The sequence below is a fragment of the Carya illinoinensis genome, chromosome 16 (genome assembly GCF_018687715.1).
Source record: "Carya illinoinensis cultivar Pawnee chromosome 16, C.illinoinensisPawnee_v1, whole genome shotgun sequence".
Taxonomy (NCBI): Eukaryota; Viridiplantae; Streptophyta; class Magnoliopsida; order Fagales; family Juglandaceae; genus Carya; species Carya illinoinensis.
In genome coordinates this window covers 4,445,325-4,459,163 of record NC_056767.1, presented here as the reverse complement: position 1 = coordinate 4,459,163, position 13,839 = coordinate 4,445,325, and the positions used below count along the sequence as shown (strand labels likewise).

The 13,839-nt window shown below is 32.4% G+C and overlaps 1 protein-coding gene across 1 annotated transcript; it reads left to right on the top strand.

Annotated features, from left to right (window-relative positions):
* The first annotated feature begins 9,885 nt into the window (after positions 1-9,885).
* LOC122298718 (pathogen-associated molecular patterns-induced protein A70-like) lies at positions 9,886-11,064 on the top strand. The gene has a single exon (XM_043108585.1). The coding sequence runs from the start codon at positions 9,886-9,888 to the stop codon at positions 11,062-11,064; it is 1,179 nt and encodes a 392-aa protein (XP_042964519.1).
* The last annotated feature ends 2,775 nt before the right edge of the window (positions 11,065-13,839 follow it).

The following is a 13,839-nucleotide window of genomic DNA, read 5'->3' as shown; positions in this document are numbered from 1 at the left end:
AGATTTCTCTCTGCTTTTGCCATTTGGGGATGTGTTTTCTATTTTTAAGTCTTACAAGGAGAACACGATGTGTTGTTATGTTTTAATATTGACTTCAACGTAACATGTCATATTTATTTTATATAAACTAAATAATTTTATTAAAAATTAGACATTTTTTAATATTGTTCCATATTTGTTAACTTTTTTTAAATGAGTATGCAATACTTGCTTAAAATTATACAAATAATTTTTTATGAAATAATGTGTAAAATTATTAAGAAAAAAGAGAAATGATATTTATAATTTTAAAATATGCAAGTCTTATATACCCCATTCGAAAGGAGTAGGAAAATGTGAGACTCACATGTAAATTTTTTTTTCAATGAAGGATCTTGCTTCTTTTCAAAGAGAGTGCTGGGAGGTTGCACACCCTAAAACTATATCTAACATTATTCAAGAAAAAAAATATTTCATATAATATTTATGTGTATAGGAAAATGATACACATGCAACCATTTTAACAACTATTTACACAACCATATTTTAAATGAGTAGCATTAATTGTTAAAAATAATATTGTTTTACATAATACCCTTAATTTAAGAGAAATGCTACGAAGAAGCCTTAAATGACCATAATATCTATCTAACCAATATGTGATTTGTTATTCTTGTCGTTCTATTTAAATACACAGATATTTAAATATCAAGATATAATAATAAAAAATGACAAATCATATATTAATTAAGTAGAAGTAAGTGGTGTAAGATTTCTATATAAAATCTCTCTACGAGAATTCCTTCATTTAGTTAGGAAGTGTCTGAGCTTTGAAGTTAATAAGTTGATGGATTCTATATTCAACTCAACTTTTTCTTGTTTTGAGAAACCCCTTTTTAATTCACTCCCATTTAGTTTTTATTTTTCGTTGTGTATTAGTGTAAAATTTGTAAATGAAACAGAGGATTTGATCAAAATGAAATTGAACTCATTCTCATTATCAAAATGCTTAATGGATATATCTGTACAAAAGACTCTATTTATAGACTTGTGATGGCCTATTATGACTGTACAATTCTTTATATGTGACCATACAATTCTTGATATTTGGCCAACTTTACTTGGCTACCCTTTTAACTAACTTAACTAACTATCTTTAGATGAAGCCTTTTGTTTGGCTTCTCAAGACTTCAATTCTAATTCCTCTATATAACTTTGTACATTCCAACACCCCCCCTCAAGATGAGAATGGATGTTAATCATTCCCATCTTGCAAAGAAGATGATGAAAGTTAAGAGATCCGAGAGGTTTGGTTAAGATGTCTGCTAGCCGATGCTTGAAACGAATATGGATGATCTTGATGAGGCCTTCTTGTAGTTTTTCTCGAACCAAATGGCAATCCAATTGGATATGTTTTGTTCTTTCATGATGAACAGGATTTGATGCAATATTAGAGGCAGGTTTGCTGTCAATGTAAGGTAGTGCAGCTTGAGAATGAACTATGTTGAAGTCAGCCAAAAGATAAACCAGCCATTGAAGTTCACAAGTTGTAGAAGCCAGGGCTCTATATTCAGATTCTGCTAAAGATCTACTAACAATAGGTTATTTCTTTGACTTCCAAGATATAAGAGAGTCACCTATGAAAACTGTAAATCCAGTGACACTTCTTCTAGTGTCTAGACAGCCCCCCCAGTCACTCTCTAAATAGGCCTTTAGGTGCAAGGTAGATGCTACAGATAGAAAAATGCCTTGACCTAGTGTAGCCTTTAAGTATCTCAGAACCCTTTCAGCAGCTTGAAGATGCATGGTGCTAGGATTAGACATAAACTGACTGAGTGCTTGTACTGAATAAGCCAGATCAGGTCTTGTGATTGTGAGGTAGAGTAGTCTGCCAATTAGTCTTCTGTAAGAGGCAGGATCAGATAAAGGAGGAGTAGAATCATTTGCAATGAGCTTTAAAGTTGATTCCATATGAAAGGCCACGGGTTTGCAACCAGAGAAGCCACTATCTTGGAGAATATCTAGAGCATACTTTTTTTGACAGAGAGTGATGCCCTTGGCTGATCTAGCCACCTCAATACCCAAGAAATATTTCAACTCACCCAAGTCTTTGATGGTAAAGAAATCATGTAAAAATTTCTTTACAGTAGTTATTTGCTCAAGATTATCAGAGGCAATTATAACATCATCCACATATATCAATAAGGCCATGAAACTAGTTGAAGTTTGTTTTATGAAAAGGCTTGAATCTGACTTGCCTTGAATAAAACCAAACTAAAGTAAGGATGAAGACAGTTTAGAAAACCACTGTCTTGAGGCCTGTTTCAGACCATATAAGCTCTTTCTGAGTTTGCAAACTCGTGGATCATTAGAGGTTGAAAAACGTGGTGGTAATTGCATGTACACTTCTTCATTCAAGTCACCATGCAAGAAGGCATTATTTACATCAAATTGATGTAAATGCCATTTTTTTATGGCAGCAACAGCAAGTAAGACACGCATAGTTGTCATTTTTGCAACAAGAGAGTAAGTGTCAAAAAAATCTAGGCCTTCTTGTTGAGTATACCCATTTGCTACTAATCTAGCTTTGTATCTCTCAACTGTACTATTAGCTTTAAATTTTGCACGATATACCCATTTGCAACCTATTGCAATTTTATTTGGAGGTAGAATGGCAAGATCCCAAGTTTTATTAAGTTCAAGAACTTTTATTTCATCTGCCATAGCAGCTTGCCATTGAGGGTGTAGAATGGCTTGTTTGAAAGTTTTGGGCTCAAAGATAGAAGAAACAGCAAAGACAAAAGCTTTGTGTTTAGGAGATAATTTGGAAGTAGAAAGAAAAGAGAGAATAGAATAAGGCTTACCAGGAGAACAGCTGGGAGATACTTGAGCTGCTGAAGCAATCTTAGTCATGTTACCACAATAGTAATTCTGCAGATATGTAGGTGGATACTTAACTCTTTCAAATCTTCTAAGAGTGTTAGTCTCAGTATTAGCAGAAGTATTGGAGGAAATATTTGAGGGAATTGATAGAGAAGAAGTATTTGGGACTGTTGAGTCATAGATTTGAGGAAAATCAAGAAAAACAAAGGATGTATAGATAGTGTTTGGAATAGAAGGAAAAATTGACTCATGGAAGACCATATTTCTAGATACAAAGGTTTTGAGGGTGAGTAGATCAAAAACTTTGTATCCTTTTATATGAGGTGGGTAGCCAAGGAATATACATTTGGAAGCTCTTGGTTGAAACTTGGCTCGATTGCTTGTAATTGTGCTTGCAAAACACAAGAATCCAAAGACTTTGAGATGCTTATAATCTGGTAGTTTTTTAAATAAGAGGTAATATGGGGTCTAGTTATTGAGTATGGAGGAAGGAGTACGATTAATAAGATGTGTGGCAGTTAAGACACAATCTGTCCGGTAAGGCAAAGGTAGTTTTGACTGAAACAAAAGAGCTCTAGCTACATTCAATAGATGTTGGTGTTTTCTTTCAACCCTACCATTTTGCTGAGGTGTTTCAACTCATGATAATTGATGTATAATGCCATGCTCTTGATAAAAAAACAGGCATATTAAACTCTTGACCATTATCTATTCTAAGAGTTTGAATGTTTGTGTTGAATTGAGTATGAACATAGGTAATAAAGCTATTGAGTAGAGACCGAGTGTTTGTTTTTGCTTTCATAAGAAACAACCAAGTAAACCTTGTGTAATCATCTATGATGGTTAGAAAGTATTTATAACCAGAATATGATGTAGTGGAGAAGGGACCCCAAATATCACAATGAACTAATTGAAAAGTTTTATTGGAATAACTGTTTGATACAGGAAATGATAGCTTCTTTTGTCTAGCTAAGGGGCAAATCTCACATACATGATTGTGAGCAGCTTTTATAGAAGAATCAAATGAACTAATGATTTGCATTCTTGCAGATGGAATGCGTCCTAATCGAAAATGCCATACATCAAAATTTATATTACAAGTTTCAGCCAAAGAAGTAGAAGAAATAACAGAATCAGGCATTGTATTGTTTCTTTCAGCAAAGAAGTTTTGTAGATGGTATAGACCAGATTTCTCTACAGCAAGCCCAATCATCTTCCATTTGCGGAGATCCTGCAGAATAATTTGGATTGAAGAAAGAACAATCCAATTGAATTATCTTTAGTCAATCTTGAAGCTGAAATAAGATTGATATTGAAAGCAGAAACATAAAGGGCATTATGCAGAATTATGTAGGGTGAAAATTTCACATTTCCAGTAAAGATATAGGAACAGATTGACCATTAGGTAAATGAACTGTGGAAGGTGTACTGGGAATAGTAATGGAATCAAAAAGATGAGAGGAACAGATCATGATCTGTTGCCCCAGTATCAAGAATCCAAGTGGAATGATTCTTTGATGATGAAACTGTGTTACAAGAGAAAAAATTACCTGAGGTAGAGGCAACATTAGCTATTGTAGTAGGATTAATATTTGAGTTTGATAGGCTATTGGCAAGTGTAAGTAAATTTTGAATTTGCTCTTGAGAAAAAATCATGTTAGAAATACTTGAATTCTGCTCCAAAGAAGAAACATTGTTAGCAATGGGCAATCTTGGAACAGCACCTCTAGATGATGTAGAGAAAGATCTTTTGCCTCGTGGACCCTTCCATCCAGGGGATAACCAATTAGCTGAAAATATTTGTCTGCAAGGTGGCTAGAATAGCCACAATGAGAGCATATCATATCTATTTTTCCTTTTGGCTTTGTGAATCTAACTCCATTTGTTGATGCTTGTCTTGATGGTTGTGCAGCAATCATAGCATGGGAGTCAAGAGTGAGGCCAACTGCATTAGTCAAGGATCTTTGGCTTTCTTCTTGAAGCAACAAAGAAAAAACCTTGCTCATGGAAGGTAATGGGGATTGAAGCAATAATTGACTTCTCATGGCTGAGTAAGAATCATGTAAGCCAATTAAGAACTTCATTACATAATCAAATTGTTGATGGTCAGTGAGATTCTTTAAAATGTTACATGATCATCTAACCAGATTTCCACACTTACAGGATGGAATAGGATGAAAGCTAATATACTCATCTCATAAAGCCTTGAATTCACTGAAATATTCAGTAACAGATTTTGAGCCTTGAAAAATGGAACTAAAAGACTTTTCTAAAGTGAAAACTCTTGGACCATCACTTCTAAGATATCAAGTTTTGAGTTCTTCCCAGATATCAAATGCACTTGTGAAGTAGAGGAGACTACCACGAAGCTCTTTGGCAATTGAATTCATCAACCAAGATAACACCAGATTATTAGCTCTCAACCAAGCTACTTGAAGGCTAGGATTATCAGGATTAGGTTGAGCCAAGCTTCCATCAATGAAGGCTATCTTGTTCTTCACAGTGAGAGTAATGGAAATAGATCTACTCCATGCAATGTAGTTCTCACCCGTGAAGATTTCAGAGACAAGAAGGGCGCCAGGATTGTCAAATGGATGCAGATAATAGTGACTTGATAAATCATCAGAAGGATTTGTCACAGTAGGAGAAGAATTTGTCATAGAAGCAGAGGAATTTTCCATAGAAGAAAGCAAGAAAAGATCAAGAAAAGCAGCAGAAGAATCTTTATTTTCTCGATGATACCATGTAAAATTTGTAAATGAAACAAATGATTTGATCAAAATGAAACTGAACTCATTCTCATTATCAAAATGCTTAATGGATATATATGTACAAAAGACTCTATTTATAGACTTGTGATGGACTATTATGACTGTACAATTCTTGATATCTGACTGTACAATTCTTGATATATGACTATACAATTCTTGATATCTGGCCAACTTTACTTGGCTACCCTTGTAACTAACTTAACTAACTATCTTTAGATGAAGCCTTTTGTTTGGCTTCTCGGGACTTCAATTCTAATTCCTCTATATAACTTTGTACATTCCAACAATTAGAGTAATTAAATAGATAAATAAAAGTAAAATGGTAATGCCGGCCCCTTCCAAGGAGTACTGCTCTATAATGAAAATATGTATTTATTTAAAAATTAATTTCTCAACATAATTTTCTCAATTTGTCACCTATTAAAAATGCTTGTTGTAACCGCTTGGTGTAAATGCTGCAGAACTGGAATGCCTTTTGATAAAAAAATAATGGCAACCCAGGCATTGAGAACCAGGCTTGACGTCCACCGACTCTTGCTATGTTTCACTTAACGTACCCTGGCACATGACACTCTCCTCATAACTATTTTCACTCTCTCTCACCATTCAGAAGAAAAGTAAAGAGGTGTGGGTGGGAATTTCACAGTCCGGAGACCCAAATGCTTGGTCGGTATTGCAAATCTCTTTAGCTCTTATCCAACACAAACGGCGAAATAGCCTTTCGGGACTCCATTAATGGTATAGGCTTCCTGAGTAGAACTGTTATATGACAAAGGAAGTGTTCTTTTGAAGAACTTTATGCTCTTGCTGCTGCTCATTGCTTTTGACGTGTTGGGAAGCTTTCTCCACTTCTTGAGGATTTGCCGAAGCCTAACAATCTCTCTGAGTTTGTTAGGCTTAGCTAAAATATATATATATATATATATATATATTACAAAAGAGATTTTTTTTCCTTGGATTTTTCCTTAGACGAAGCTGAAGAGAGAAGATAAGACTGTTAATTTCACAGTCTTAGCCACCTCCCCCACACCCATTTATCTAATTCTTTACTCTCTCTTTTTTTTTTTTACCTTGGTTGAAAATTAAAAGGAAGAATGACAGATTTACTTCCCTCACCAAGAAGGTGAAATGCAAGTGGGGAAATTAGGTGGGTCGTTGTTTGAAAAAGAGGTTTAGGACCAAGTTCCCATAGGAGCGAAAGGACAAGATGCTTGGGCTGGCCAAGAGCCTGGGGTGGAGGATTCAAAAGCATGCTGAGGCCGTGGTGCAACGGTTCTATAACGAGATCGGGGTCAAGCCAAGGATTTTTACAAAGAAGCTAAGGATTTAGAGCACACACTTGGTAAGAAGACCAGCAAGAACCGGGGAGAAAAAAAAAAAAAAAAAAAAAAAAGCTAAGGAAAAAATCTCTTTTGGACAACATTGAGAGATTCATCGGCCAAGAGAACAAGCTTGTGATGAGAGCAAGCATTGAAATATGAAGGCTCTTTCTTTCTTAAGACATTATTTTCATGATTTAAATCTTGATCCAAGGGTGAAAATGAATGATTTTTTTTTTTCTTAGGCAGTTTTGTGAATGATGTTAAAACTCCATTCAAACTTTGGTGGCTTCTAAAGTCTTCCAGTAGTGTTGGGGACAAATGAGAAAAACCCCAACAAGTAGTAATCCTACAATTCAACCATTTGTAAAATTCTCATGAATTAAATCCAAGGGTAGATATGCTCTGTTTGATTCGAATGTTTGTGTAAAGTGAAATAGCTCCCCCTCCCATGAAGACGATAGAAATCTCAACTCTGTTGTGTGTGTGTGTGTGTCTGTTTTTGCTTTTTAATACATCGGCTGACGTGGCTAAATAGCTTCCTCTCCCACGAAGACAAGGACAGAAATCAAAATTCTGTTTTTTTTTTTTTTAAATATATCGACTGACGTGGTAGTCGATTACCCGGCAGGTTGTAGGTAGAACTATTGTTTTCACTAATCACCCCCAAACCATAAAAAGATTTCAATGTATCACATTCTAATATATATAGATACTTTTATTAAATATATATAAATATATCTTTTTACTTTTAACCAACATAGGGTTTCTATTTAGCATATCAACTTATATATTGCACACACAAACTATCCTTTTTGGAAAGAGAATTTTACGTTATAAGTTTAGAAATTAGTACAGTCTAATGTGATATATTGATATAGTCTACAATAAAAAGAGCTTTACATTCTAATTGATGTTGGGAGCATGATTGCCAAGGTTATAAAAGGACTTAGAGGTTAATATGGCTTGAATGAGGAGGAAAATTGCACAGGAATTCTAAACCCAAGGGTGCTCTTGACATTCGCTCAATGTTCAATTGAGCGAGAGTCAAATGGAGAATTCGTTCAACCATCACTCAAGGTTTGGTCGATTGAGAGTCATACAGAGTCAAATGGGGAGTTCGCTCAACCCTCACTCAAGGCTTGGTCGAGTGAGAGTCGTATAGAGAGTTCAAATGGCTCGTTTGGAGGGTTAAATGATCTGAGAATTTTGTGAATGTTAGTAAATTATTTTGTGAATAGTAGTGAAATAGTTTGAGTTGAGTATGTTTTCAATTTTAGAAAATGAGAGATAAAAAATTAAATAAAAAAATATTATAATGCTAAAATAGTGTTAGAATATAGTTTTATAATATTATTTTTGTTTAGAGATTTGAAAAAGCTGAATTAATTTTTATTTTTTGTTTGAAAGGTCGGAAAAATTGTAATGATTAGTTTGAAAATTTTGTATTTAAATTATGTTTGGGAATGAGATTTAGATGGGATGAGATCTATTTCCAAAAAACCCTAAGCTCAATCAAGTAAACATTATTAGATTTGAATAATTAGAAATTTTAGATAGAGTTTTAATTTAAATTGAGTTGTAACGAGTGTATTAGATGATTAGGACTATAATGGGTGTGATGCTATTATTTATGAGTTTAAAATTTTAAATAGATTAGGCTTTTATCTAGATTATGTTTAGTTTAAGAATTCATTTTATTTCAACCACTTCAATTGTAAGACTCTAAAAAGGCAAGTCTAGTTTCATTATTTGGTGTTGTTGATTATTATTAACAATATTTGCTTAATGAAAATACTATATTTGAGAGAGTTTTTCCCTATTTTCCTACAATCTTAAAGTTGTATTTGACATTTACATATATATCTATTTTGTCATCAATGTATTATATAAATGTTTATAAAATATTTTTTTTAAACCTAATACTCCATATCACTTCTATGAAATAGTATCATTGGCTCAAATATGATAATAAAGTATATAAAATGTGAGTAATATTACATAATAATGATCATTAAGTTTTATTATTAAGTTGTGTTTAACTGTTAAATCAAATTTAATTTATTTTAAATTAATTATGAATGAAATTCACTATTTTTTTTAACTTTTTATTAAAAAAATAAAAAAAACAATTCTAGCCGGAAACCCCTTTTAATGAGTACACACGCATGCCCACCAAATCAGTATGTGAAATATCTATTTTAACCCCATTTAAATCACAACCTTCCAACCCTAGCCTTCATCTGACGTTCAATCAACCATTAAAGTGCATTCATTTACCAATTCAAATAACTCAAAACAAAATATAGAAGTGTTCAAACACAAAACAGATTTTACGTAGATATATTTATGAATTGAAGCGACTATCCGTTTTGATTTATTTTATAATTAAAAAAAATATTTTAATTATAAAAATAAATTTATAAATTAATATAATTTAATAATAAATTAAATTTTAATATTATTTTTATTATAAAATAAATTTATAATATCATATAAATTTATAAATTGATTTTTATAAAATCAGTTTTGTAACAATAAAATTTTTTTTAATAAAAATAATTTTCCAATAAATTATCGTCGCTCACAATTTTTTTATTTTTATTTTTTCCGAACAAAATAAGATAACCCGGGGAAAATATATTTAAAAAAAGAAAAAGAAAAGAAAAAGGTAATAGTGCATCGGCTGCAATTTCAATCCCGTCACCATCACTGTCCTTTTGAATCAACCACAACCTCACATTTATTCACACCTGCTGCTTTATCACAGACCTATCACAAGCTAACACAAAGGTCCCAAACGAGAAAATAAAAACTCACGAATACGTCCCTTTTTAACTCCGACTCCGCTGATTATTAAAGCCACACACTCGACAGCCCTTCTCCTATTTTTTTCTCTGCAATTTTGTCGGTCGAGCATTTTAGTGGAAGCCATGTTTGAAGAATCTATGTCCCCTACAGCTTCGATCTGGGCGTCCATGAACAGCTGGTTCACTCCCGCTGTTTTCTTCGTCGTCGTCAATCTCATGATTGGCACCATTGCCATTACTTCGAGATTAGGCAACCAAAAGCACCAAGGAGCAGGAGCAGAAGCAGAAGCAGAAGCAGAAGCATCACAAGAATACCGACAACACCGACAGCTTGCTAGATCTCCATCCGTATTGCAAAGGCTCAAATCGATCAACTTCTTCTACGCCTACAGATCCCAGGAACCAGCTAACACCTGCGAGAAATCCCCTGAATCGGAGAGCCATTTCGATTTCAAATTCAAACAGCTCCATGAACGAGAGCAACCCCAACTTCCCAGATCTACGTCTCTTCTTCAGAGGCTCAAGTCCATTAACCTCCGCAGTTACCAATCCCCCGAGCCCAGCGCGCCAGAGTCTCCGGACACTGCCATTTCCGCTACAGCTACCTCCGATTTGCACAAAACCCGAGAATTCGATATCAATTTCACGACTCTCCAACAACCACTAGAGAATGAAGAAGAAGAGCAATCCCTGGAAGAAAATGAAGACGAAGACGAAGAACAAGATCAATATCCGGACCAGACCATGAGTGAGATTTACGGCCGGCTACAGGGCACCCACGCTACCAAGCGCAGCACACCACAGTCCCCAACCACTGCCATTACCGCTAACGCTACCTCCGATTTTCTCAAAAACCATGAATTTGATACCCATTTCACGACTCTCCAAAAACCCCTAGAAAATGAAGAAGAAGAAGAAGAACAGTCCCAGCAAGAAGACGAATACAAAGAACAAGATCAATACGCGGACCAGACCATGAATGATATTTACGACCGGCTACAGGTCACGCACGCTACCAAGCCGGCGTCAGACGAGGTACCGAGAAAGCCGAAGAGGAAGATGAAGAAGTCGGTGAGCGCCAAGTTGGCGGCGTCTCAGCATTTTGAAGAGTACGACATGGTTGAGGCTCGCAGGCCGGCGACAGTGAGGGAAGGAAAGGTTGTGGCGACTGAGGACAATGAAGAGGTGGACTCCAAGGCAGACGATTTCATCAACAACTTCAAGAATCAGTTGAAGTTGCAGAGGATGAACTCCATTTTGAGGAACAATGAGGAGGATCACCGCAGGCTGAGTGGTAATTAGGGTAAATAATATTGTAGTAAATGTGTTTAATTTTTATTTTATTTTATTTCTATTTGGCTAAAATATCTTTTCTTTAGTTCTGAGAAGGAAAATGTTGTAATTCTCTCTCTTATATGTATTAAACTATTATTTTAAATATGCCCTTAATCTTAAGTAGTTTTGAAAATTATTATTTTTATAAGGATTTCTCCAAAATAACAAAATTTATGGACATGGCAGAACAAGTACTTTAACAGGATGAATGCCAGATAAATAATAATTTTTGACGGGCTCAATTCTAAATAATTAATAATTGTGGGTCATTTTGTAGTTTGCAATACTTGTAAGGGACTAAATGCCAAATAATTATTCAATCGAGTGTGTCTTCCTAACCGCACCCACTTTTCATTGTCTACATTTGATCACTGTGTCGAAGACTTGTAGTCGAGCACAAAAAGAGCTGAAATGCCAGCTCTCTTCGCACTTTTGTCTGCACATAAAGCAATCACCTGATTGAGATTCAATTAACTACGTTTACGTATGTCTTGTCAAGGGTCATAATACGTTACATGATTTAAAAATTCAATACGAATACAATATAAACTTTACTGTTGGATTTGATATTAAATGACTGATTCGTTAAGATATGATTAATGAATAGATTAATCTTATTCAATTCGAATCAATTACATGCAATAATTCATCTAAATATTTTTTAAAAATTGTAATTTTATTTTTATTGGATTTTAACATTGGTTTTTCTTAATATGCCAATATTTTTATATTTGGAATTGTAATTTTAGATTTATAGTCATATTTTTTATTGTTGGATTTGTAATATTAGTTTTATTATAAATTATAAATTTTTAAAAAAATATTGATATTTTGTAAATAGATATTGTGATTACTAATAAATAGAGATCTTCAAATTTTATATAAAATTATGTTAATCAAGTTAAATAATTTATGCGTGTAAATTCAATAATTTTATATGAAAATATTTGAAATAAGTTGTGACGTATCGACTAATTTCTATTTAATTATTATATATATAATACGACATGATCTATTATTTAAATAAATTAAGTTTTAACAATTTAACTAGTTTGTGTTTAAATTAATTAATATAACCAAATATTCATAATTTAAGTGTTTAGATTGATTAATACAGTCAAATATTTATAATTTGAGACGACATGAACGTATGTAAACACGAATTGCCGCTTTTAATTTTGGGACCAATTTGTACCACATGACTTACATAATGTGGCCGCCATTTTAGACTGTTTTATGTATTTGAAATATAGAGAGGCGGTGAAGCGGTGCCTACAAGCTGTACAAATAAAGATATTTTAGACGTGAGACTTTACATTCACACTCTTAAGAACTATAGGATTGGAGAAATTTTTGTTTAATTGATTTGCCAACTTTGGTAGACTTTTAAGACTAGGAGGCTTTTTGGGTTGAAAAATATTTTTAATTTATCTTATCTAATTTTTTTTTATTATAATTTTTTAAAATTTTTATATAAAATATAATAAATAATTCAATTTTTTGAAATCTTAATTTAAATTTTTTTAATTTTAAAATAATAATAATATTAAAAATAATATTTTAATAATACTTTATTCAATTTTTAACTTTCATTTAAAACCATCTAATCTCATCTCATTATCTAAACAACCTCTCATAATAACTTTTTTTTGGAAAACTTGTACTAATAAAAAAATTGTGCAATTTAAGGGCTCGTTTAGATGATTAGATTATTATAGAATTCTGTAAATAGTAATAAAATCGTTTAAGAGAAGATGTTATATTAGATTTTGGGAAATGAGATTTAAAAAATGAAAAAAATATTAAAAAATTTAAAATTATTTGAATTTAATTTTTAATACTATTTTTTAATATTTTTTGTTTTAAAATTTGTAAAAAGTATATTGATTTTTGTGTTTTGTTATTTAGCTTGTAAAAGTTGTATTAGTTTTTTTTTTAAATAATAATTAGATGAAAAGGTTAAAAATTTTGAATTTGACAAATATTTAATGTTTGAGTGATATTTGATAATTAAATTATAATTTTTTTTGAGAATTTCATGTCTCATGTGCGAGTATCCAACTATTCCCTTAGGAGATGCTTAGGAAATGAAATGAGATGAAAATTTTATAAATAATAGTAAAATAATTTGTGAATAGTAATAAAATAATTTGAGTTAAGTATTTATTGAGTTTTGTAAAAGTAGAGAGAAAAATTAGAATAAAAAATATTATAAAATTAAAATATTGTTTGAATAGAAATTTTTAATATTATTTTTTTTTAACATTTGTAAAAGTTAATTTTTTATTTAAAAAATTAAAAAATTATAATGATTAGTTTAAAAATATTTATATTTAAATAATATTTAAGAATAAAATAAAATAAGATAGGAGGATGTGAGATATGTTTCTAAACATTTTATTTAATATCTCATCCTGCTTGTCCGTATACGAAGGTGGCTTTTTGGTTGTGTCGCACGTGGGAGGTTTTGTTTGGATACTTGATGATAACACCAATTCACGGTGCAGATCAGATCTTTGGTTGGTATGCTTACTGTCATTTTCTTCTTAAGCAACTTGGGTCCAAATTATAAAAGATCAGACGGAGAAATGAAGTTCCAAATTATTGCAACTAGTTTGACTTCTTTTGAGCGGGAAGTGACATTAAACTCTTCTTAAACTATTTCTATTCATAAATAGTTTATTTCTATTTATAAATTATTTTATTATTATTTATAGATAGAGGTAAAAATAATCCAATCCC

Coding starts and splice junctions, on each gene's coding strand:
- LOC122298718 (XM_043108585.1), top strand. CDS start 9,886: ATGTTTGAAGAATCTATGTCCCCTACAGCTTCGATCTGGGCGTCCATG.